The 24,445-nt window shown below is 40.5% G+C and overlaps 1 protein-coding gene across 6 annotated transcripts in view; it reads right to left on the reverse strand.

Annotated features, from left to right (window-relative positions):
- Positions 1-347: 347 nt before the first annotated feature.
- Positions 348-24,445, reverse strand: part of crtc3 (CREB regulated transcription coactivator 3) — a 54,201-nt gene continuing 30,103 nt past the window's right edge. For 2 of the 6 annotated variants that reach the window (XM_077594986.1, XM_077594983.1), the window contains 9 exons: positions 24,190-24,228; positions 24,026-24,111; positions 23,295-23,344; positions 20,652-20,872; positions 14,007-14,242; positions 12,756-12,929; positions 12,523-12,606; positions 5,818-6,025; positions 348-3,375 (listed from right to left, as the gene is read on the reverse strand). In XM_077594986.1, the coding sequence (XP_077451112.1) occupies positions 3,170-3,375; positions 5,818-6,025; positions 12,523-12,606; positions 12,756-12,929; positions 14,007-14,242; positions 20,652-20,872; positions 23,295-23,344; positions 24,026-24,111; positions 24,190-24,228 (1,304 nt within the window). In that variant the 3' untranslated portion in view covers positions 348-3,169. Of the gene's footprint in view, positions 3,376-5,817; positions 6,026-12,522; positions 12,607-12,755; positions 12,930-14,006; positions 14,243-20,651; positions 20,873-23,294; positions 23,345-24,025; positions 24,112-24,189; positions 24,253-24,445 lie in introns of all 6 variants that reach the window. The other 4 variants (XM_077594985.1, XM_077594982.1, XM_077594984.1 and 1 more) reach the window with 2 other exon arrangements.

The raw sequence follows: 24,445 nt of genomic DNA on the forward strand, positions 1-24,445 counted from the left end.
AGAAATGTACACCAATTTGTCCTACTACACTTGTACGTTATTTACTAGTATGTCATATAAGCAATATATAATCTCTTTCATAAGACTTTTGGTAATTTTGTATAAAATTGATGCAATCAAATCGGTGCCAATTAGAAGTGTTGGCTCCATAAATTCTTAATCCAGATTGATTACAATAACCTCGTAAAATTAGCAGTCCATATGGCTTTCTTGGATGAGTTGACCTCAATAATTCTATTTAACAACTTTTCAATGAACTGAACACATTTAGGAGCAGGTCGTCATAAAATTAATGAACAAAAACGCCTTTAGTGCCATCTAAGTCACAAAAGGAACCGAAACGATCATTCATTATACACAGTTATGACTTTATTTCTTTATATTAAACCAAAAGGGTAAGCACTAAACGTATATTCAAAACCAAGACATTTTTACCTTATGAGAGGAAAAATAAGATCAAATTACAAAATAAGTAGTAACACAAGTGGGCACATTTTTTTAAATAACAGAACTGTACATCATATGTAGCTAAAAAGTAGGCCAGACTAAAAAAAAAAAGATCAAATAAAAACAACAAAAACACGCAAAATTGATACTAAGAGACGAGAGAAGAACCACAGGCAGGGAAGCGGTGGCTAGCTGGAATATAAAATAAAGTTTCTAAAACACGTAAGGCAGCAGAAGGCAGGCATTGAGAGAGCGACAGAGAAGGAAACAGGCGGGAGATAGACAAAAATACACTTTGGAGACATTCAGACAGAAAAATAAGCTTCGAAGTGACTCCATCACTCATGGAGACCACAGCGCCTAATGGTGTTCACATCAAAGCCAGTACAAATGTATAGAAGCTTCAACTAAATATAAACTCTGATAAACAAATCCCCAACACCCACTTCATTTTCCCGATGAGATATCGCAAAGGCGAAGGATCTTTAATACTCCTGCGTCACCTCGGGCCTGAAAAGTAAAATGCAAGCACTGCCTTCCCCTCTTCCAGCGCCATTGACGACGGCAGTTCTCCAATTGGTTGACATTTTTCATCCTCCTGTGATTTTTAAATGGGCTTGTTAGCAGTAGACATTCAATTTGTTAGATCTGGGAGGCTGGCCGCCAATAAACATTGGTTAATTCGCAGCCAAGCTCCTAGTTCACACAGACTGGATGTTTTTGGTTTTCATTGGTGGCCAATAAGCTAAGGAGTTTTAAATGTAGTGCTGTTCAAAATGGCAATGGCGACATTTTAGTTCTCAGGCTGGCGACACCCTGCAAAAGCAGATTGAGGGATGACAAACACCTGTGGACACTGAACACATGTAATATTGGGACTTCACAATATGATCTGCTCATATAAAAAAAACTAAAAACCTTAATGGTTAGTTACACTGCATAGTGTAGAAGTACCTGTTCAACAGGCGGCAAAATAAAATAGAAAACAAGTTGCATAGCTAGAGGGGCAAAGCCAGATCAACGCATCTTCACCTTGATTTAACAATATTAAAAATATAGTTCTTTAAATTGCAGTCCCTGACTTTCAGTGAAACAGACAAGTGGGCAATGGATGCCCCAAAATGGCAGATTTCTCTCCATGAATTTCTTAGAAAAACATTACCGGTACTTTATATAACCCAAATATTTCAACCATAGAAAATCCCTAGTTACTAGATTAAACTGGTGCACCATTTAGAAAACAAGCCACGAATCTCAACTTCCTCATAATGGCTTCATTCAATGTCTTTGGGTTGTCATTTAAAAAAAAACATTTGGGTAGGTGTAAGACAGCATGAACCAATCAGTGCAAAAAAAAAAACAAGTGCAATGTTACATGGTGTCCCGTGTCCACGTGATTTGTCACTTTACGTTTTCTCCGCGCACGTGCATTAATTACTGTGCTGCTAAGACAAGTCATCACAGCAGTTTTAGAGCATGGTCTTCCTCACAACATTTAAGCACAGTGTAAGCGCTAGTACAACTTGGTACAAAACTCAAATGACAATGTAGAAAAAAAAAATTAAAAAATTAAAAGTTAATTTAAGTTTTTAAATTGATGCATACAATGTGTCCCTGCTGAGGGGCTATAGCCTTAATGCAGCACACGGTCATTTTAGCTCTTATAAATCTACTTTATATCCTTCAGTAACATGTACTTAAAATATCTTTGTAAACAGTTTGCCCTTTTTGTTTTGTAGTACATTCTAATCATCCTAAAATTGCAACGTGTATATTAGTATATCTCTGTGGCAAACACCTTCAAAATAGCTGGATCACCATTCTAGGCGACCAATTTTTTTTTTTTTTACACGATTGTTCGAGAAGGTGAAACTGTGGAAGTGGATGCTTACCTGGGCACAGCGGCCTGCAACACACATCTGACATGCGCTCATGCACGGAAGCTTTGGGAAAAGTGGATTGTGTGTTGGCATCCCAGTGGCATCAGTTAAGGAATGGGATTGCCGTGCCATATAACCATGGCGACAAGGCTTCCATGGCCACAACGAGGGGAAAAAGCAGAATGGCTGAGATTTTTTTAATAGATCGCCTCACTTGTTTGTTTCAACACTTTTTGATTCGTAGTCGAATGCTGTGACTGCTTTTTTTCCACCATAAATGTCTGAAGATGAATTAAGCTGAAACCTTCATAGGGCACTCATTTAAATACTATATAAAAAAATTATAATATGAAAAAAAATATCTTGAAAATTTAGTATGTTTTGGGGGACCATAAATATATAAGAATTTTAAAATTTTGTTTTTATGATCATTATTCCTACATTCATAATTAAATTTTATAAAAATAATTATTAGTAAGTATGCGGACATTATATTTTTGGTCACGTAGGCCACATTCGTATACCAAATAAATATTGGGCCTACTTGGATGTGGACGCCAGCCAGGTCTTTATAAGCACAAGTTTAAAGTTTTTTTTGTGTGTGTTTTTTTTAATCATTAAAAAAAAAACGTCACTAGCGCTATAAAGGGTTAAGTGTGACGGTACCTTTGATTGTAGGTGTAAACCAGGTCTCTTTAACATCCAACTTCAAGTGTGTGCACGCGCGTCTATGCTTGTGTATGCACAATTTAACATGCATATTCCGATTCATGCACTTTGCTCCTTCTATTGCAAATGTGACTGTGTCTACATTTCCATGAAAGGAGTCTTAAATGTTTCACTTAGAGTCTGTCGCTGCGGAACGTATCCTCCACAGACGGGTCTGGCAAGACCATATCGGGGTCGCTCAACATGCTCAGACCGTCCAGGCTGAGGGGCTCGATGTGGAGCTCGTCTTCCAGGGGGAAGACTCCTTCCGAGTCGAAACACTCCGGCACCGTGGAGAGCACATTGCTGATGTCTTTTGAAAGACTGGGGCTGGACTCATCTGTAGGGATATAGAAATAAGGGTGGTCACGTTGTCTCACTGCCTTCTTGTAGTTTGTAAGTCAACCTGAAATAACCCCATTAATAGTTTACAAAAGGAGGGAAACATCAAGGCACGAGGCATCATAACTAATTTCACCCTCTATATTCAGATAGCATATCCGAGGAGAGGGAAATTTTGTGCAAGAGCCCCCACCCCACCATCATGTTATGCTTCGTAGTCTTAATGCTCCTGGTTATTTACTGTATTTACTCGCATAAAAGCCGCTTTTGTCGGACAAAAAATGATGACTGAATCGAGGGTACGGCTTATATGCGCATAAAAACACGACATGCACGGAACTGCAAGTTGATGACGATGACGTCACGACAAAATGACGCAAGACAATGCGGACGATTATTTCAAAATAAACAAAAATAAACTGATAAAACGCTAAACAAAATGTATTTTGACGTCCGTGAATTTGATTCAAGGAAAAAATTAACCGTTTCTTGCATAAAACGTGAAAAAACTCACGTTCCCGTCACTGCTCGCTCGGGGCACGGCCATCTTACTGTAGTTGAATGTGCTCAGACTAGCCAGACGTGAGTACACTTGTGTCTGCTATTACTCGCTCAGGGCGCCGCCATCTTACTTACCGTAGGTACATGCGCTGACCATAGCGTTTACCATGTCAGCACATCACAGTAGTTAAGGCTGATCGAAGGTCTTGCGGTCGATCGTTAAAAAATAAACCTTGATACCTGCGTAATGTGTATGCTATTATTGCACCCAGAGACTTGGTGAACACTATGTATAGCGCTATGGGCATATTTCATGGTTGTGCTTACGTTACTTCTTTTATGAATTTGTCTACGTGCTAACAACCCCTGATGTTTTAAAGACACCTTCTTTTCTGATTTTGAAAAATTCCACCAGACTTTTATTGAAGTTACATCTTTTATGTAGCCTCAGAGATGAAATTGAACACTAACCCCCATAATTTCAAACTACATTAGATGAATAAGCACATGCCTTTCCATAAGTGTGTCAAATCTGAAAATAAAATATTGAAGAATTTTCAAGTTATAGAAAAATTGTAAAAAAAAGCATAAAAATAAACACGTGTGATAAGGTCTTCGAAATGAAGATGCACCGTATTTACCCACATGTAAGCCGCCCCTGCGTATAAGCCGCACCCTTAAAATGGTTGAATTTCACAATTTCTCACGTATAAGCCACACCCATAAAATGGTTGAATTTTACAATTTCTCGCGTATAAGCCGCACCTTTAAAATGGTTGAATTTTACAACTTCTCGCGTATAAGTCGCCCCTGTTTCACAATTTTCACTTCCATATTCATGGTTTTAATAGGGAGTACAAATGTGTTACTTTGAAGGGAAAATCTTAAGAAAAATGATCGCACATGGTATTTCTGAGATACTGTATGAATCAAAAGCACATTAGTAAGGTCAATATCATAAAGTTAATATACCTGTCTTTGAAAATGCAAAATATCATATTATTCAATTTGAAAAAGAAATAAGTCTATCTTGGTGTGAACCTGATGCTTTTTAATGACGAAAATTACAATTTCATAATGTTATAAATTTCCTATGTTTTCATCAAAAGGCAGGTTAGTATATTGGTTCTTTTCGTTCGGGCACCTAAGAGGGCAGCTCTGGGTCCTTAAGTTTTCATGTTATGTTGTTTAGGCACTTAGGCGGACAACTTGGGCTCCTATAGTTGTAGTTCTTTTGCATGGAGTACTGCGATCAGTGGTAGTTTTCAATGTTCGTCTATGAGTTAACTGTAATGCGTTCGCGGAGAAGAATGCCATGCACTGTCAATTCATTGGAATTCATATAAAGGGAGCGGATGAATCATCTGTGTCTTCGTCTCACTCTCTGACCGGAGTATCTGTGTAGATGAGGTGTCCCAGCGCTATCAACGAACAGTAACGCTAAGCTAATTCGCTAATAGTTTTATCCGTTTATCTTTTCTCTATTTTGAAATAAATGACCGTATCGGCCACATTGTCTTGCGTTATGGCGTTTCGTCTTTGTAACCATGCAATTTCGTGCATGTCGTCTTTTTATGCGCATATAAGCATACCCTCGATTCAGTCATCATTTTTTTGTCCGACAAATGCGGGTTAAATGTGAGTAAATACAGTAACTTCCAAATATTTGCAGACATTAAAAAGTTGGAATTGTTGTACTTGCAATACATATCTGGGCCCAGAGATTTTTTAAAATCATTTTTATAGCCGTTTTCATTCACTCAATACTTTCCCTTGTGTTTTTCCATGCAAATAATTTTCCAAATTCTCTTGCAACAGGTTTTAAATTAAAGATAAGTTAAGCTGTTACTTCTAAGTATGAAAATTTTAATTTGTAGCGTCACGCCTCCCTCTTTTTGTAGTATTTTGTTACCTTATGCAAAAGCAGGTGGTCACTCACCAGTAAGTATGATGTTGGGCAGCCCTCCACTGCAGTTGGAGTACAGCATATTTGAAGCCATGTGCATGGGGTCATGCAGGTTCCCATGGCTCCCCACCAGCCCTGTGAGAACTGGCTGGGAGGAGTAGAGTGAAGACGAGGAAGGGTCGAGGCAAGATCCACCCGCTGTGGAGCTCATGGCATTTTCCAACAGACTGAACTGGTCCAACTGGTCGGCAGATGGTTTAGAAAGAGATGGCACAAAGCAGAAAAAAACAGTGCCTCAATATGCATGTTGTTTCTTTTTAAAGAGCACCACTCCTGTCAGAGTCAATTTTGACGAAGAATTTTAATTATAAATGTGGCATATTCTAGGATGTGACCCATCCAATTATTGTTTTGCTGTAATGCTGAATTATATCTACGTTCCCAGCAACCACAGAAGCCCTGCGTGATAAAATGTAGTGCAATTGTTACATCAGCTAGGGTCAATCAAGGGGAGAGCGAGGTTGCCGGTAGCCTACAATGGTAAAAAGGAGGCCTCTGATATTTTGAGAGTCCTCTTGGGGAATGAAAAGTTCATGACAAATATAGGATTTTTTTTTTTTGTGTGTGTGTGTGTGGGGGGGGGGGGGGGGGGGGGGGGTTGTGTTTTTGGTCATCAAGAGAAATAATATCCTCTTTTTGAGATCTCACTAAAACGAAAAACAGTCGTAGCCAATAATCAGTCTGTTTGCAAAACCAGATCTACTTGTTAATGTCCATTATTTAGTTTTTATTTATTTTACATTATTGGTTGCCATTATTGGTTACATTATTGGTGAGGTGGTTATTCAGCCTGACTTTGGTGCAGGCAGTCTAGGTTCGATTGCCACTCGGTGGCAGTGTGAGTGGTTGTCTGTCTCTCTGTGTGCCCTACGATGACTGCGACTAGTCTAGGGTGTAGTCTGCCTTTCACCCAAAGACAGTTGGGTTAGGCTCCAGCAACCCCCGCAACCCTTTCGAGGATAGGCGGTATGGAAGATGAATGAATGAATGAACATTATTGGTTAGCGGTGCGGCCACACAGCTCTGGGGTTGAGGGTTTGATCCTAGGTCTGTCCTCACTGTGTGGAGTTTGCATTTTTGCATTTTTCTCGCTGGGCTTGCGTGGGTTTTTTTCAGAGTACAGTGGTACCTCGACATACGAGTGCCCCGACATACGAGCAATTTGAGATACGAGTAAAATTTCGGGCAAATATTTATCTTGAGATACAAGAAAAATGTTTGATATACGAGCATACAGCGGACGTGAGAGACTGCTCATAAGAACATCAGGGGTACTGTCTTTCGGTCGCAACTCCCTCGTGTAATATCTCTACGAGCACTGGGTGGAGCGTTGCATTTTTTTTGCATGTTTTTTTCCCCGTTAGTCTGTGCGAATGGCGGAGGAGCTTGCTCGATAATACGAGCGGAGTATATACTACTTCTTATTGGCAAGTGGCAGTGCTTTATCCTATTGTGAGGACATTTGTGTGCATCATTTTCAGAATATTTTGAAGGGAAGACAAAAGCAAACATCCCTCGATAGGTTGCATTTGAAAGTCAGGGTGGAAGCGGGCCAAATAGAGCCAACCCGGGAGAAAGTAAGTTTAGTGTAAGGTTAGATTAAATTTATTTTGAGTGTGTCTGCATCGTAATCAAAGTTCATTTAAATTTGTTTGTTACGAGCGCGTTGGGTGCAAAAAGTCTCCCCCCCCCCCCTCTCTCGGTCCCTCTCTCTCCCCTCCGCGAAATCCGTCTAATTTTAGTACTATGAAAACACATTTTAGTACTATTAAACCACTAGTTATTTGTTACTTTGCTAATAGATGGTGAATTAGAACAAATAAAAATGTTTTTCCAATCCAATATCCTGTTTTTGGTGTTTTTTCAGAGGGTTGGAACAAATTAATTAGTTTTTAGTTCATTTCTATGGGAAACGTTCATTTGAGTTACGAGTAAATCGACATACGAACTCAAGCCTGGAACGAATTAAACTCGTATCTCGAGGTACAACTGTACTCTGGTTTCCTTCCACATCGCCAAAACACGCAGGGTATACTGTTCGAACACTCTAAATTGTCCCTAAGTATGAGTGTGAGCGTGAATGGTTGTCCATCTCCTTGTTCCCTGCAATTGGCTGGCCACCGATTTAAGGCTGTTCTCTGCCTAGTGCCCGTAGTTAGCTGGGGTAGGCCCCCAGGATTGTGAGGATAGCAGTTTAGAAGATTAATGAATGAATATTTTTACATACATTTCCACTTTATATCATGATTTACAACAATTATCTGCTATTCAGTGGATTGAGACATACAAATTATGGCCAAGGGAAGCTTGATAAATGTGCTTTCTTGAAGTCTGGGACACTCAAAAATGCCTCTCACAGAGCCAATTGCTGAGTTAAATGTAAGTTTGAGTGGAACTTTAGTTCACAACAAAATCAACAAACTATTTTGCTCTCAGCGAAATGAGTAAAGCTCTTTACAGGGCTATTACCACCTCTTATACTCCTTAAAACAGGATAAGTGGCTGTTTTATTGTGCATCTCAGGGAGTCGATCGAGAACCCGGTAAGTAGGCCGTAGTTGTAGAGCAGTAAAACACATCAAATGCATATGTATGCATTGGCATACGTGATTATTTGTATACAACTTTCTTGATTAAACTCCAAACTACTCGCGCACTAACTGAAACGTGCTGTGCTAATATCATTGCACTATTATTGCCCCGCAAATAAATTTAGGTTTGTTTTATACTTTCCGCTCACCCAACCAAACCCCCTTTACACCCAAAAACCGCCCCCCTAGCACTGGTGAAAGCTGTACTCTTAACACCCCAGTAACTTGACCACCACTGGGTCTGAATAATCTAACCAGTAACATATAGAGCTTTTACCCAGCATTTTAAAACATGACAGGCCAATGCAATGAAAAAAAGGGCTCATCTGTCATCCCAATGGCAGAAAAAATGGGAAATTTGGGAATTTTCTGCGAACAGCAGGCCCTGCATACACTGAATTGGTTGCCAGCCAATTGCAGGGCAAAGTGAGAAGGGCAGCCATTCACGCTCACTTTCATACATAGGCGCAATTTAGAGTGTTTAACCAGCCTACCATGCATGTACGAGTGATGAAGCAAATTTACTTTATTTTGCTTAACTTGATCATTTGTATTTTTAGATGGGGTGCCTAACACTATCAAGCATTTTAAAAGTGTATGCAAAAATCAAGTATTTTTCACAACCTTGAAAACATGAAAATAAAATTCAAGCACTTTCCAAGACCCTGACATGCAAGCTATGTTTTGTTTTATTTAATTCACCCAGATCGTTTTAAAATTGGATTTTATTCCCAGTGTATTTCATCGCATTTAAAATGTAGGACATAAAAAAAAGCTTTGAGTTGTGTGATATAATGTTTTATGGATGTCTCTAACTGAAGTAATTCACCCAGAAGAAGTGGATTCATTTTTTGCCATTGGAATTATTATAATGTTAGTAGAAAACTGAATTGTTGTCTACAATGCTTCTCATGTGCCTTCCATATAAGCTATCACTCAATGTAACTGTTCAGCAAGTGCTTAAAGTTAAATAACAAGGCATGCTTAAGTCATCCTTCTGTAAATACTATACTACCAAACACACAAAATGCAAATAGCACTTAGTAACACCAAACAAAAATATCAACACAAGCAATGATAGCAGTACAGAGAATTTGTGGTTAGCTCACCCTCAAAATAAGGATATCTAGGATTCAAATCTCTGGTAAATCTCTAATGCATTTTCATTTTTTTTTTCATGTCATACCTGTCAACTTGTCCAGTTAACCCAATTTTTGCATGTGATTTTCAATCTTTTTAACATATGGAATTACAGTGGGGAAATAAAAAAATCATACGGGAAAACAAAATTAAAAAAAACAACAACCACAAACGTATATTGACAAAATGCTACTTCTGTTTAAGGTGCAAAAGATTTATGGGCAGTAAAATAAAATCTAGCTCCGCATGAGTGTATTTATTTTGAACAGCAATATACGTATGTACATTGACAGACTGCTACTTCTGTTTACGCAGGAAAGCATTATGAGCAGTGAAATAAAATCTCGCTCCGCATGAGTGTATTTATTTATTTGTTTTCTTGCCAAAAGAACGTCACAGTTGCAGTGATTCGATTTTATGATTTAAATTGCCTCTTAAAAACAGCAGTACGTGTCAAGAAGTAAATCCTACAAGGCCACGAATCAACACTTCTTTTACAGATCTAGTAAAAATTATGTTTCCAGACTCAACAATTCCAACGTCATGATTTTTTGGTTTTTCAAATGTTTTTGTTAACAATATAGAGAGAATATTAAATTCCATGGATACCTATGAAATCCAATTAAACTATAGTTAACAATATTACTCATTGTGTTGCAATCACATTTAATATTGTGCTAAAATTGAAGCTGAAAACTTATGAAAGTGAAACAAAGTGACGTTAATGTTTATTTCATAGTCACACGGTTCAGTTTTAGATGTCTGAAGATTTGTAAGTATAAAGGTAATTAGGGGCTTCATTAGGGGAATTCTTGCATATTTACTTTTCTATGACATCTGCATGAGTTTTCTCCTGATAATTCACTTTGATGGCAAATGGTTATTTATACACATCTGCCCAGTTAGGATTATTCCAACCCTTAAGGTGCTTTCAGATGTGTTCTATATCATTTGTTCTGATTACGCGAGTAAATACATTCATGTGGGTGCCTTGGTAGCTGAGTGGTTAGCGCGTCGGCCTCAGAGTGGGGGACCTGGGTTCAAATCTAGGTCGGTCCACCTGTGTGGAGTTTGCATGTTCTCCCTGGGCCTGCGTGGGTTTTCTCCGGGTACTCCAGTTTCCTCCCACATTCCAAAGACATACATGGCAGGCTGATTGGACACTAAATTTCCCCTAGGTATGAGTGTGAGCATGAATGTTTGTTTGTCTTCTTGTGTCCTGGGATTGGTTGGCCACCGATTTAGGGTGTTGTCCCCCGCCTCTGGCCTGAAGTCAGCTGGGATAGGCTCCAGCACCCCCCACGACCTCTAGTGAGGATAAAGCGGTTCAGAAAATGAGATGAAATGAGATACATTTCTGTACATACATATAAGATGCATATGTCTTCTTTTACGTTTGGGGCGATTATAATCACAATCACAACATACTACATGTGTCAGGGCCAGACAAGTGGGCGGTTGGGCCTGTCATCCAATTACAGGTCCAGCACCTCATGAGCTAAGCAGCACCAAGTGCGGCTCATCACAGCCACGGAGCTATTTAAAACACCCAGAGCTGGACCACGGTGCTGGTTCGTCTTTATCAGTTCACTGTAAAGTACCCTCTCACGTTACCTCCTAGTTTCTGCCTTCTCTGATCTTCGACCTCTTGTTTTTTCCCTAGGACTACAAGTACGATCTCGACCACGATTATGACCACGTTTCTTGCCTCACGGATCCTGGACCTCTGCCTTGGACCTTTCACACGGACGTCACGGCTATCGACACTCGCATCGGCCTCCCCGACCTGCCTACACTACTCTCCTTGTGCCTTCGCTCTGTCCGGGTGTCTTTATGCCTGCTTCTTCGCCTAAAACCCGTAACAACATGTTAACACAAATGTAAACAAACACCATGCGTAACCCCACTTCACTGTCATTCGTAAAAAAATACTTAGGAGGGCGCTTCCCATGATGAATAAAATTGGCATATGCTGGCTCAAAGCTGCATTATAATATACATTTATACAACATTATGCAATTTTAGAACAATTACTTGTCTGTCAAAAATTGATGCTGCACTTGTTCTCGCTACAAAAAAAAAATTACTACATAAATAAGCATCAGATACTGTCCCTTTTGCAGGTTCTTTTGGGGTAATCCAAAAATTACAAATTCCCAAGATGTCTCAATCAATCAAAATGACAGAGATGGTGAAATATTGAGATTTGTTAATTAATTACCTACCTTTATCCAGAATTACAGCAATCACAATGAAAAAGGACTGACTGTGAAGCAAATACTTAAACATCTGGCCACATTTTACCCATTTTCTAACAATAGCAACATCATTAGTGTACGTTTGTGATTAGTAGACCAGATTGATCAAAAGTAATTAAACAGTCCAATTCTACACTCATTCCAAACAAAGCTAGGAAAATAGTGTCCAACTGTTTTAATGAAATCTTTGATTAAAAGAAGACATTTGAGTTGTTCGTATAATTTGTAGGTCATGATATGCCACTAGGAGGATACTACCTCTGACACATTCAGTAAGCTTTAATAGGTTATTGCTATCTTTTTAACCTTTTTTCGTTGAAATTGAACCACAGTCATGAATGAATTCTGTCTTTTTCTGCATCAGTTCTCTTCTCAGTCTAAATGAACGACTGCAGAGCTTGAATGGAAACGAGCCGAGAGCTCCTCAGCCGGGCGCTCGTGGCTCTGTTGTTTTTTCTCGCATCCGCTGTGCTCACTTATGCCCAAATGAACCCATCTTAACGGAGAACCGCTCCCAGTGTCAGAACAAATGCTTCAAATGGTACAGTCTAAACTCTAAAAACAGTTTCATGTGGAAACTTAACCACTTCATTATTCTCACCATGATCGTCCAAGTTCAGTACTTTTCAAATCTTAATGCTGCTATTTATAAACAGCTGGAAAATGTAGCCAGCCATTGTTCAAGCATACCTGGTATGGGAGGGTTTTGTTGTGATGATTTGAATACTGTTGCTCCATGAATGAGTCACTGAAGAGGGCTGCCATGTTGTTGTGCTAGAAAACAAAACAAAGACAAATTATTAAAATAATTGAAATAAATTGCAATTACATTTGAATGTTGTAATTAAAAAAAAACATGGACAGCAGTAGTATGTGTGTTATTTTCTAAATACATGGATGGTGACCCTCTTTCTACCACTGACTTGGTGTGGGTTGAAGTCCAGTGTGATGCTTTGTAGATGGGGAACAGGTTGATGTTGATGCTGGTGCTGCTGTTGACACTGACGCGTCTGATCCACTGCATGTTGTGATTGCTGGTAAAGTGGGTAGGGAGGGGGTGGCTCCCGTGGCATGTTACTGGTATCTAAAGCAACTCCCTAAATCAAAAATAAAGAAAATACCCATTATAAGAGTCTTTGGGAGTGATTTTTATAAAATGCTGAAAGCATTTAAATCAATGTACATTAGCATTTACTTTACAGAATTTAATTTCAAGTATTTTCACATTATTCAATAAAATGTACAGTATCTCACAAAAATGAGTACACCCCTTTCATTCCTACATTTTTTATTATATCTTTTCATGGAACATCACTGGAGAAATTCTATTTTGATAGAAAGTAAAGTAGTTACTGTAGAGCTCAGACAGAAATGTATTGTATTTTCAAAATAACTTAAAACAGCAATGAATGTGTAAAATGCTGCCAACAAAATTGAGTACAACCCCACTTAAAATCTAAAAATTGGGCCCAAAATCTCAATATTGTGTGTGGCCACCAATATTTACTTTCGTTTGAGGATGCCCCACAGATACTCAACAGGGTTTAGGTCTTGCCTATTTTCCCAAGACAACTTCTTGATATGGCGCCGAGTGAGGGCACTCAACTTCTTTGGACGACCGTGGCGAGGGATGTTTAGTTTTGTTTATCCTTTGAACCACAGTATGGTGTTAGACACCCTGTTGCACCTCAATTTCACAGTGTTTGAAGTCTTATAGCTAAGGTCATCTTTATGTAGAGCAGCGGTCTCAAAGGGCAGCAGGGGGTGCAGGTTTTCATTCAAACCGAACAAGCGGACACCTATTACAAGTGTAATCAGTTGATTGCAGGCAGGTGGTACTTATTTTAGAAGATCCCTCATTGGTTAAACTGTCGACACAGGATCGGTTGAAACAAAGACCAGGACCCGCTGTGGCCCTTTGCGGAATCGGTTTGAGACCCCTGATGTAGAGTAACAAATCTTTTTGTTTGTGGTATTTTGAAGAAAAAATAAAAAAATAAAATCTCCAATTACCCAAGGTCTACATTGATTTCCTTACATTAGTGTCATTTCTCGAGTAATGTTCCATGAAAAGATATAATTTATTTAAAAAATGCAGAAATGAGAGGGTGTACTCACTTTTGTGAGATGATGCACACTATTGCTGTGTTTTATAAAAGGCTTGGTATGTGTACCTGTGTGATGGGGGACAACGATGGGGACATGGTGGGAGACAACTGCTTAGAGAGACCTCGGCGCTGCTCAGCACCAGGGGACAGAGTAAGAGGGCTGATGGGGGCTGGTCTTCGCCGAGGGGAGTTTCCAGAAAGACGCAGCGAAGAATTTATTGAGGGATTGCTAAGAGAAGACTGTAGCTGACAGTTGTTGAGGGATGCTTGAATTGTGGGATTACTCAGAGAAGAGGAAAGGCCTGCAAAACAAACACATGAAAGATATCAAATCATTTTTCGACCAGATTCGAGGCGCTGAAATGAGTCATGATTCCTGTACGTGTTACAGCGAGATTGGCCTTAATTTGCACAACAGAGTTTCTAGGTCGGTCGGATACAAATAGCTGCAAATACTGTTTGTAAATAAGATGAGGCCGTATCAGGATAATAATGTGCAAAGTATCAAAGATATTCAACAAACAGCGATTTTTACCAGAAGCACATAGTAACAATCAATCATCAGCTATCAACTCTTTTCTCATTTCTGTTCTAAATATTTCAGCAGAAACCAAAGAGGCATGACTCACCAACGTGGGTCCCTATTGAAATTATGACAACAGCAAAAAACGGATTGCTCTAAATTCAACCAAACTATCGTTTTAGCTTTTAACTTAATAAACCAGTGAAGCCTAGTAAATGTGAAGTCATTAAGAATTCAACAAAATTTGTGGCTGCAACCGTTTAATGCATTATGTATTACATTTCCAAAGAAAGACCAGTCAAAGACACCAGCCTATATTGTGTGATTACGGAACTTTATTGCGTGATGGAGAGGCTCAATCCATAAAATGGAGGAAAACTAAGAGGGGAAAAAGAAGCTTATTGTCGAGACGGGTCAAAAGTTCCTGTGTCTCTGCTCAGTCAGGCTGAACTGTGCATAGACACAAACTTCTGAGCCTCAAAAGGAGCAGTCGTGGCAGCCAAAGTACAAAGTTAAAATGTTTGAAACAGAGAGATCATTCACTGAGCTAGCACATAGTTGGCTGACAGAGATAGGCATCTCAAGCCCAAAAATGTGAGCAGTGGTTTTAGTGTGAGGTGGCCTGCTTTGGCAGGAACTGGTCAGGAGTGCCACGGTCTAAAAAACAGGATGTGATTGGCTAAACTGTGTCACAATAAGTGGCACTATGATACAATAAGTATAAGGACAGTAAGTACACAAGACAAGATTGTGTCTATCAATGATAGACATTCTTTCCGTGGTTATTTCAATTTTTGCAGTCGTTTATCGCCCAATAATTCGTATAATAAGAACAACATTTAGAAATTAGTTTCTTGATTTTGGGTCTGTGTCTCTTTTCATAAGGGACTAAAATTGCTTTGATAACCTGAAACGTTAAGATGTGATGATTAATTAAAGAAAAATAAAGAACAATAAAATAACTCAGATTTTCATGGCATTGTATCTGTTCTGGAAAAAACACTCAAACACAGGTGGGCACCTGACCTTGTTCTTTGGAAAAAAGCAAATCTACATTGTGCCAAAAGTAGGCTTAAGGTTAAAGCATTGCCTTATGTGGGCAACTAATAAATATTAAGGTTATTTAAGAAATAAAATGTAGCGTGATTTAGAACGGCCATATAGCTTGCTTATCAATTATGAATCCCATCAAGTGGACTGCATAAAAATGAATGGATAAGGTGGTTGTTTGATTTGGCTATTTTTGAACAAAGAGTAGTGTACAGCATGTACCATTATTTTTTTGCATATACGAATAATGGAAAAAGGTGATAATATTTAAAATTGAATTTGGGTGAGAGACGGTGTACAATCTACAGGCAGCCACAGGACACAAAAAAGTAAATAGCCATTTACACTAACCACCTTTACACATCCAGTGTGGGGAAGTTTTAGTTTTCAATTCACCTAAACATATATGGTTGTGTAACTTGTTGACATAATAGCTGCAAAAAAATCCCCCAACCTTGCAGCGCATGTTCCAACCACAATTCACCGTGAAGAAAACCAAATAAACTCAAATAAGCCTAATCTACGTATGTGCCACACTTAATGTATGGCTGCAATTTCACACACACGACAACCTTTTTAGTTAACTGTATGAATAAAGATCCTACGTGTGTGGCCTTTTTCAGACTTCAGTTAAGTGAATGGGTAACAAAAAAACTGTCAATAAGATGGCGGCATGTGAGCATGCAGCGGCTTCAAGCTTTCCCTACTTGTGCACACTTTTTGCGTTTTGTGTGTGTTTTTTCTCAAGTTGTTCGTCAATGCCGGACTTTAACATCAAATAGAACCGTATGAACTTATTATTATTATTCCAGCAGAAAATTACGGTTTCTAGTGACTTTCATCGCACGCACAACATTCTGGAAGAGATAGCAAAATTAGCAGGGCCTCTGTGGATTGTTATTGGGTTTGGCCGGCGAAGGAGGCGGCGTCGGGAGAGGAAGCAGAAGCGAGGCTTAAGCGTGGGCCTGTTGACTAAGCTCAGAAAACAACCACTGAAACCACCACTGCCAAGTATCTACCTCTCCAACATCAGATCCATTGTAAACAAGACAGATGATTTGGAATTACAGCTTGCCGCGAATCACTACGTTCGAGAATGCTGCATGCTAATCATAACCGAGAGGTGCCTACACCAACAAATACCCAATGTTACTGTGCAGCTAGCAGGCCGCACGCTACTCACATTGGACAGGACTCGCGGAAAAAAGAGGCAGTGGGGTTTGCATCTACGTGAATGAGGGATGGTGTAACAATAGCACTGTTCTGGATAGACACTGTTCCCCGGAGCTCGAATTCATGTGGGTGAGATACAGACCCTTTTTACGGTACACGGTCTTTTGGTCACCAATCTTTTGGTCTTTTGGTTGCCGGGCTTTTGGTCGCCCGGAAGGTAAGTGATAATTACCATTTAAATTGTTGCTCAAATTCCCTAAATACAAACTGCGAATTACTACTTAGTCATTCTTAATGCCCTAGTAATTATTAGGCTAAAGAAAAACTCCAAATTTCCCGGACTTTTATTGTTTTTTGGTGTAGAACTTGTTAAGCCCCTGACTGACTTAGCTTCTTAAAGGGACAACGCATGTAAATACAAACTCATACACTGACACGACGGCTCAGTGAAACTGCTCATGGCCATTGTTGGCTTTTATTGATGCGTAGACCGTGTTGTTTTACCTTGTTTTGTCGCCGGTCTTTTGGTCGTCGGTCGTTTGGTCGTCGGTCTTTTGGTCGCCGGTCTTTTGGTCGCCCGTTGTCACGGTCGGGGCGACCAAAAGACCGGCGACCAAAAGACCAGGCCCCAAACGACCGCACACGCTTTTTTCTGCCCAGGGACCCAACCGTCATTATCATCACTGCTGTTTACATACCACCGGATGCTAATGTGAGAACCGCCCTCTCTCTACTACTGGACACCATCAACAATCACCAGCACCCCTACCCAAGTGGCGCGCACACTATTGCAGATTTTAATCAGGCAAATTTCAAAACTGTATTGCCGACATTTTACCAGCATGTTAAATGTCTAAAAATAGAGGTTAAAACTCTGGATCATGTTTACGTCAAGTCTGCATACAGAGCCATACCACTACAGACGCAAGGGCAGTGGGACTGTCAGACTACCTCTCATTGTCATGGCCCCAGCATACACTCCCCTCAGCCGACAAAAAAGCCCAAAAGACGAACCTGTGGGAGACTTTCCACAATGTGGACCTGGGCACATTCCCAGACGCGGACGGCATTGTCTTACATCAAGTACTGCATGGCTAGGGTCACTATGGACAAGACCATCCAGGTGTAACCAAACCGGAAACCGATTACTCCGCCAGGCGCGTGATGGAGCCTGCAGATCCGGAGACAGGGCACTCCACAGCGCAGCTCATGGCAACCTGAGGAGAGGCATCAAGGCTGCCAAAGGAGACTACAAGGGGAAGATAGAATGGCAACTCAACAACCCCCGAACGATGTGGCAGAGCATACAGTCCTTTACCAACTACAAGGGCCGAGCTGTGACTCCTGCGGACTCGGGCCGAGCTGTGACTCCTGCGGACTCAGGTGCGTGACTGGCAGAGGAGCCAAACAACTTTTTTGCCCGCTTTGAGTCCTAAACCCAGCACCCAGTCAGATCACCTCAACCTCCAATACATCCCACACCAACCTCGGGAAAAAGCTACACCCCACTCAACATGGAGGGAGTGGACTGAGATGTGTGCTCCGTGCAAGGCCACTGGACTGGATGGAATACCAGGCAAAGTACTGAAGGCATGTGCTGACCAACTAGCACCAGTCTTCACAGACATTTTCAACCTGTCACTAGAACTAAAATCGACCACCATCATTCCAGTACACAAGAAGTCACCCACATTAATGTTTTTACAACTTTCTTTGTTCTGTTAGCCTGTTTTCTTTCTGCTACTTCTTTTTTTGGAACCATTCAGCCATGCCTATGCTGTCATACACATGGGACTAGCTGTTCCAATACGCAGCGGAAGGAGCAACACCTCAATGCCGCTGGAAATTCGGAGCTGCCGGGAGAAGAAGCGACGCTTCAGACCAACCATTCCATCATGGGATAAGATGGAAGAGCTGTCGGCGCTTACCAGGCCGGAAACGGAGTCGAGGGGTTCTACTCTGCTACTGTTGATTCTTCAGCTCCAGACTACTGAGGAACTGTGCGGATAAGCTTGGAAGAGTGACTCTGCATATTCTCTACCTCGGTCGCAGTCTGCAGAAGTTCCCCATCATGTGAAAGACTTCCTGTGTGTGGTTCCAGTTTTATCCAACTCTACAACATCTTTTTCTTGAGTCTGCATCCGTTTTTGCTACCGCAACCACGATGGCGCCGCGCAAGTGGCAGCCGGTGGCGGTAGCTCCGTCCGCTCTTGCTCGTTTTGTGTTTTTGCTGCTTTTCTGTCTTGATTTGATTTGGTGATTCTTAATGATCCATATACTTTGCTTTACTTTGTGCTTTTACTTTGTTGTTCTGCGGCCTTTGCGACTGTATTGTCTAAGTTGTAACTATGTGTAACTATGCCTTTCCTGTATCTGCATTCTGCCCCTCTTGCTACTGTCACAATGAAATTTCCCGAATACGGGATGAATAAAGTTATCCAATCCAATCCAATCAATCTGGGCGACTACCGCCCAGTAGCCCTCACACCAATCATAAAAAAGTGTTTTGAAAACTGGTACTGAAACACATCAAAGCCTGTCTTCCCCCGCATCATTTTGCATATCGGCCAAATGGATTCACCGAAAAAGCAGTAACCACCCTCCACACTGCACTGAGCCACTTTGAGAAAAGAGGGAGCTATGTAAGAATGCTCTTCATCAACTACAGCTCAACCTTTTAACACCATAAAACCGGAGATTCTTATTCCCAAATTGGCCAATCTGGGATTTCCACCTGCCCCTGGATTAAGGACTTTCAGGTCAACCGACCACAGCAAGTGAAGCTGGGTCGCCACCTCTCATCCCCGCACGCTCAGCACCGGCTCGCCCCAAGGCTGAGTGCTGAGACCACTACTCTACTTGCTCTACACATACAACTGGAGACCCAAGCACCATGAGAACATCAATGTGAAATTTCTGGACGATACTACGGTGGTGGGGATGAACACAGAGGGGAAAGAGACAGCCTACAGGGATAAGGTCCTTAGACTCAGCAAGTGGTGCGCTCTCAGCAACTTGGCGCGGAACGTCTCCAAAACCAGAGAACTCAGCCTGGACTCCCGACAGAACAAGGCCGCTCCATCCCCCTGTATATCAACGGCGAATGTGTGCAGCAAGTGGAGACTTTCAAATTCCTGGGGGTCCATATCTCTGATGGTCTCATTTGGTCGGCAAACACCACAGAACTCGTCAAGAAGGCGCAGCAGAGGCTACATTTTCTGAGAATACTCAGGAAGGAGCAAGTAAACACCAACATGGTAATGACCTTCTACCGGTCAGCCATTGAGAGGATGCGGACCTACGCTGTGTCAGTGCGGTACTCAAGCTGCACATAAGACGACAGGAAAAGACTGCAGAGGGTGATCAACACAGTCCTAAAGATCATCAACTGCCCCCTACCTCCAGATTGCCTGTCCACGATCTACGAATCCCGGTGGCTAGGAAGGGCAAAGAGCATCATAAAAGATAATATACATCCCGGGTTCCACCACTTCTACGTCCCTCTGACAGGCGCTACAGGACCGCAACAGTCAAGACAAATAGACGCAAGTGCAGTTTCTTTCCAAATGCCGTCACCATACTCAACTCGAGTTTTGCACCTAAGAGGACCTAATCTCGACTCAATTAAGTACTTTCACTGCATATGTAAAATTCCAAAACATAAAACTGCTAGATTCATATCAATAAGGAATGTTCTCCGACTTTTATTTCAGTCTTAGCACTGCAAATTTTTACCTTGCACTTTGATAGTTGCACTAAAACTCCATAGCTACCTAACGCGCTGCTAACCACTTAGGTCACTTTTTTTTTACTCACATCGTTTTTATTGCATATAAATCCTTTTATGACTACTTATTTATGTGTGCACTTTATGGTGAATCTTGAAATGTCATTGTACTTGTATAATGACAATAAAGGCATTCAATTCAATTCAAATGGAATGGACAAGAAAATCTTGAACTCACCCTGTGAATTGCTAATGCCAAGGTGCATCATTGCAGCTGGCAGATTTCCAGTACTGCTCCCTCCACTAAGATTGGGGTATCCTCCATTGTCCTCGGGGTCCAATGGGGTTGAGAGAGGGGATGGGAAGTGAAGGTTGCTGAGATCTGGTAGGGAGCCACCTGTATTTAAAGAGCCCTGGTAGTGCGAGAGACCAGGGTTTTGCTCCGGTGATGGAAAAACACTGAAAGACACAATTGATTCATTCAGTTCTCTTATCTTGGGCACGCTAAAAGTTGAGCGTAAAGTGGTACCTCGACATACGAGTGTCCCGACATACGAGTGCCCCGACATACGAGTGCCCCGACATACGAGCAATTTGAGATACGAGTAAAATGTTGAGCAAATATTTATCTTGAGATACTAGACAAATTTTGATATACAAGCAGACAGTGAACGCAAGAGGCTGCTCATAAGAACATCATGGGCAGTCTCTCTCCCCGCAACTCCCTCGTGTAACGTCTCTGTGGTCACAACTCCCTCGTGGAATGTCTCTGTGAGCACTGGGCGGAGCGTTGCATTTTTTTTCAGTGTTTTTTATCCCGTTAGTCAGTGCGATTGGCGTATATACTACTTCTCGTTGGCAAGTGGTCGTGCGTTATCCTATTGTGAGGACATTTGTGTGCATCATTTTCGGAATATTTTGAAGGGAATACAAAAGCAAACAACACTCGAAAGTCAGGGTGGAGACGGGGCAAATAGAGCCAACCCGGCCGGGAGAAGAAAGGTACAGACGCTCCCCTACTTACGAACGAGTTAGGTTCCGAGCGATTGTTCATAAGTTGAATTTGTTTGTAAGTTGATTCAGTGCTATATTTTTGTATTATAATTTATGTTTAAGGCCTATATAAGTATATTGAAGGTTTATATAAGTGCATTTGTATGTTTAAGGCTTGTATAAGTAACACACATTGGTTTGTACTGAAAAAAACATTTAATAAAATGGAGAGAATGTGTACAGTACTGTATAGAGAGAGAGAGAGAGAGAGAGAGAGAGAGAGATTTATGTATTAGAAACTGGCCGAAAGAAGCGATCTAACGACGATTGCACAGTTTTCTTCTTTTTTTCTTCATAAATGATGCGGTAGCACTGTATGGCATCATTCAATTGATTTGCAAACTTTGTGCAACGTTCAATATTTGGGTCCTGCTGCTCGATCTTTCTGTTTTTAAATGGTACTGACGGTCGAACGATTCAAGTTGTATATGAGCAACGCTCACCACTCTCACGCGCATCAAGCTTTGTTATTATTGCCACTCGTTTCAAAAGAAATGGCTTGCCTCTTCCTTGCAACCCCCTCAATAGAAGCCTTTCGCTTTTTACCAACCATATTCAATAATGGATGCACGAGATATTTAATTATACAAATGAAAAAGGTTCTTTGCGCACTGGAGATACGTTCACGCACTTCCGCATTGCAACGAATTGGACAGAAGAAGGTAGATGCTGGGTGAGCTGAGCCGTCACAGGGCCAGGCGTCGGTATTAGCGGCGGAAAGAAGCACTACTCGGAAAAAAATACAAAATCGAACTTACGAATATTTTTCGCCATAAACGCAATTTGCAGACATGTTCGTATGTACCGTTGTTCGTAAGTCGTATGTTCGTAAGTAGGGGAGCGTCTGTATAAAAATTTAAAACAAAATTAGAATTAAGTTTAGTGTTAGATTAAATTTAGTTAGATTAAATTTATTTTGTGGGTCTGCATCGTAATCCAAGTTCATTTAAATTTGCTTATGTTACGAGCGCGTTGCCGTGCAAAAAGTCTCTCCCCCCTTCTCTGTCAGTCTCTTCAGGCCGGGAGAAGAAAGGTATAAAAATTTAAAACAAAATTAGAATTAAGTTTAGTGTAAAGTTAGATTAAATATATTTTTGTGTGTCTGCATCGTAATCCAAGTTAATTTAAATTTGTTAATGTTATGTTACGAGCGCGTTGCCTTGCAAAAAGTCCCCCCCCCCTTCTCTCCGTCAGTCTCTCTCCCTTCCGCGAAATCCGTCTAATTTTAGCAGTATTAAACACATAATAGTACTATTAAACCACTAGTTATTTGTTACTTTTTTAATAGATGGCGAATTAGAACAAATACAAATGTTCTTCCAATCCAATATCCTGTTTTTGGTGTTTTTTCAGAGGGTTGGAACGAATTAATGTGTTTTTAGTTCATTTCTATGGGAAACGTTCGTTTGAGTAACGAGAAAATCGACATACGAGGTCAGTCCCGGAACGCATTAAGCTTGTATCTCGAGGTACCACTGTATATGGAAATTGACAAAAGGGGAGCCATACCCAGTACTCCAACAGTCAATTGCATTACATGCAGAGATAAGTTACCATTGTCATTCAGTGATATTTAGATCAAGACTCTTCAAAATCCTCCATCAACCAAGCATCAAAACACAGAAAGATCAGCGCTAGGTTTGAAACCTCAATCTTTAGAGTTAGCCAAAATTACACCTTTAATTAATGACAAATCTTAATGATAATAATTAGTAATTAATACAATTGATACTATATTCGGTGATTTCTGGACATGAAAAAACAATAAACAATCCCTCCATTAGTCCATTAAATAAATGTCCATCTGTACTAATGTGCATTTACTTACTTGATACCAGGCACTTCACATGATTTTGGCCTCGAAGCGAGAGACTGGGCCTGAAAGAGATTAGTTTCCGATAAGAAAAATAAGAGGTGCTTATTCAGCAAACTTCTCCTTTGGCAAGTAAAAAGCTACATTTTAATGATGAATGAATGTCTAAAAGGAATAATGAGGCTAAGTATGTGGGGTAAACGTTTAACAGGTTGCCAGAAAATCAGAAAGCAGCACAAATATGTTAAATATTTAGACATTGAGACAGATGTATGTATATTATGTATCCCTCACATAACAAACAACTATATTTATAGTGGGGTCCATAAAATTTTGTACATTGACACAATTCTTCCACTTTTTGGGCTATGAACACCACTACAGTGAATTTAAAACAAAACTTCCACTGCTGATTTTTAGAAATAATTTCAATGTACAGTAATCCCTTGAATATTGCGACCTCAACTTTCGCGGCTTCACTACATCACAGATTTTTTTCTGGGGAAAATAAATACATAATAATTTCAATTTTTATTTTTTACAGTTCATTAAAATGCAAATATCTACGCTGAAACTCGCAAGCAGAAGCCACTCCCCTGTCTTCCGCTTACTACTAAGACACTGAAGAAAAAAAATTATGGTATGGATATGGTTGCCTGCCAATTGCAGGACACTTCTAATTTTAGTTTTAAGAATCAGTTTTAACATGGTTGAAATATATTTTTAAAGGCATGCACCAATCTTACCTTTTTGGCTTCCCACAGCTGCTTGGGGAGGGGCTTACTGACACCTACGAGACCCTCCTCATTGGGTAGGGTAGGGAAAGAAAAGACTGCAGAAAAGGTGAAATACTTTTTGATTTGGTGCAGAGTAATATATATTATAATGTACGAGGAACATGTTAATTTACCGTCTCCAGACCGATCCACCTCTGCCTCATTAACAGTAGCTGCATGCCAGCCTCCATGACAAACACATGTAAACAAGCAGGACAAAATAAAAACATGAATAGATGAATTGCGGAAAAAAACCCACCCAAAAATATCAGAATACCCCCAAGGCGATGGAGAGAGTAAAATTCTCATTTTTACGGATTACGCATGCTGGCGTGTGCGTGCACTGCACACACTCACCATATTTGACCTTGCATGTCTTGCATGTTTTTC

This window comes from Stigmatopora argus, chromosome 2 (genome assembly GCF_051989625.1).
Source record: "Stigmatopora argus isolate UIUO_Sarg chromosome 2, RoL_Sarg_1.0, whole genome shotgun sequence".
Classification (NCBI taxonomy): Eukaryota; Metazoa; Chordata; class Actinopteri; order Syngnathiformes; family Syngnathidae; genus Stigmatopora; species Stigmatopora argus.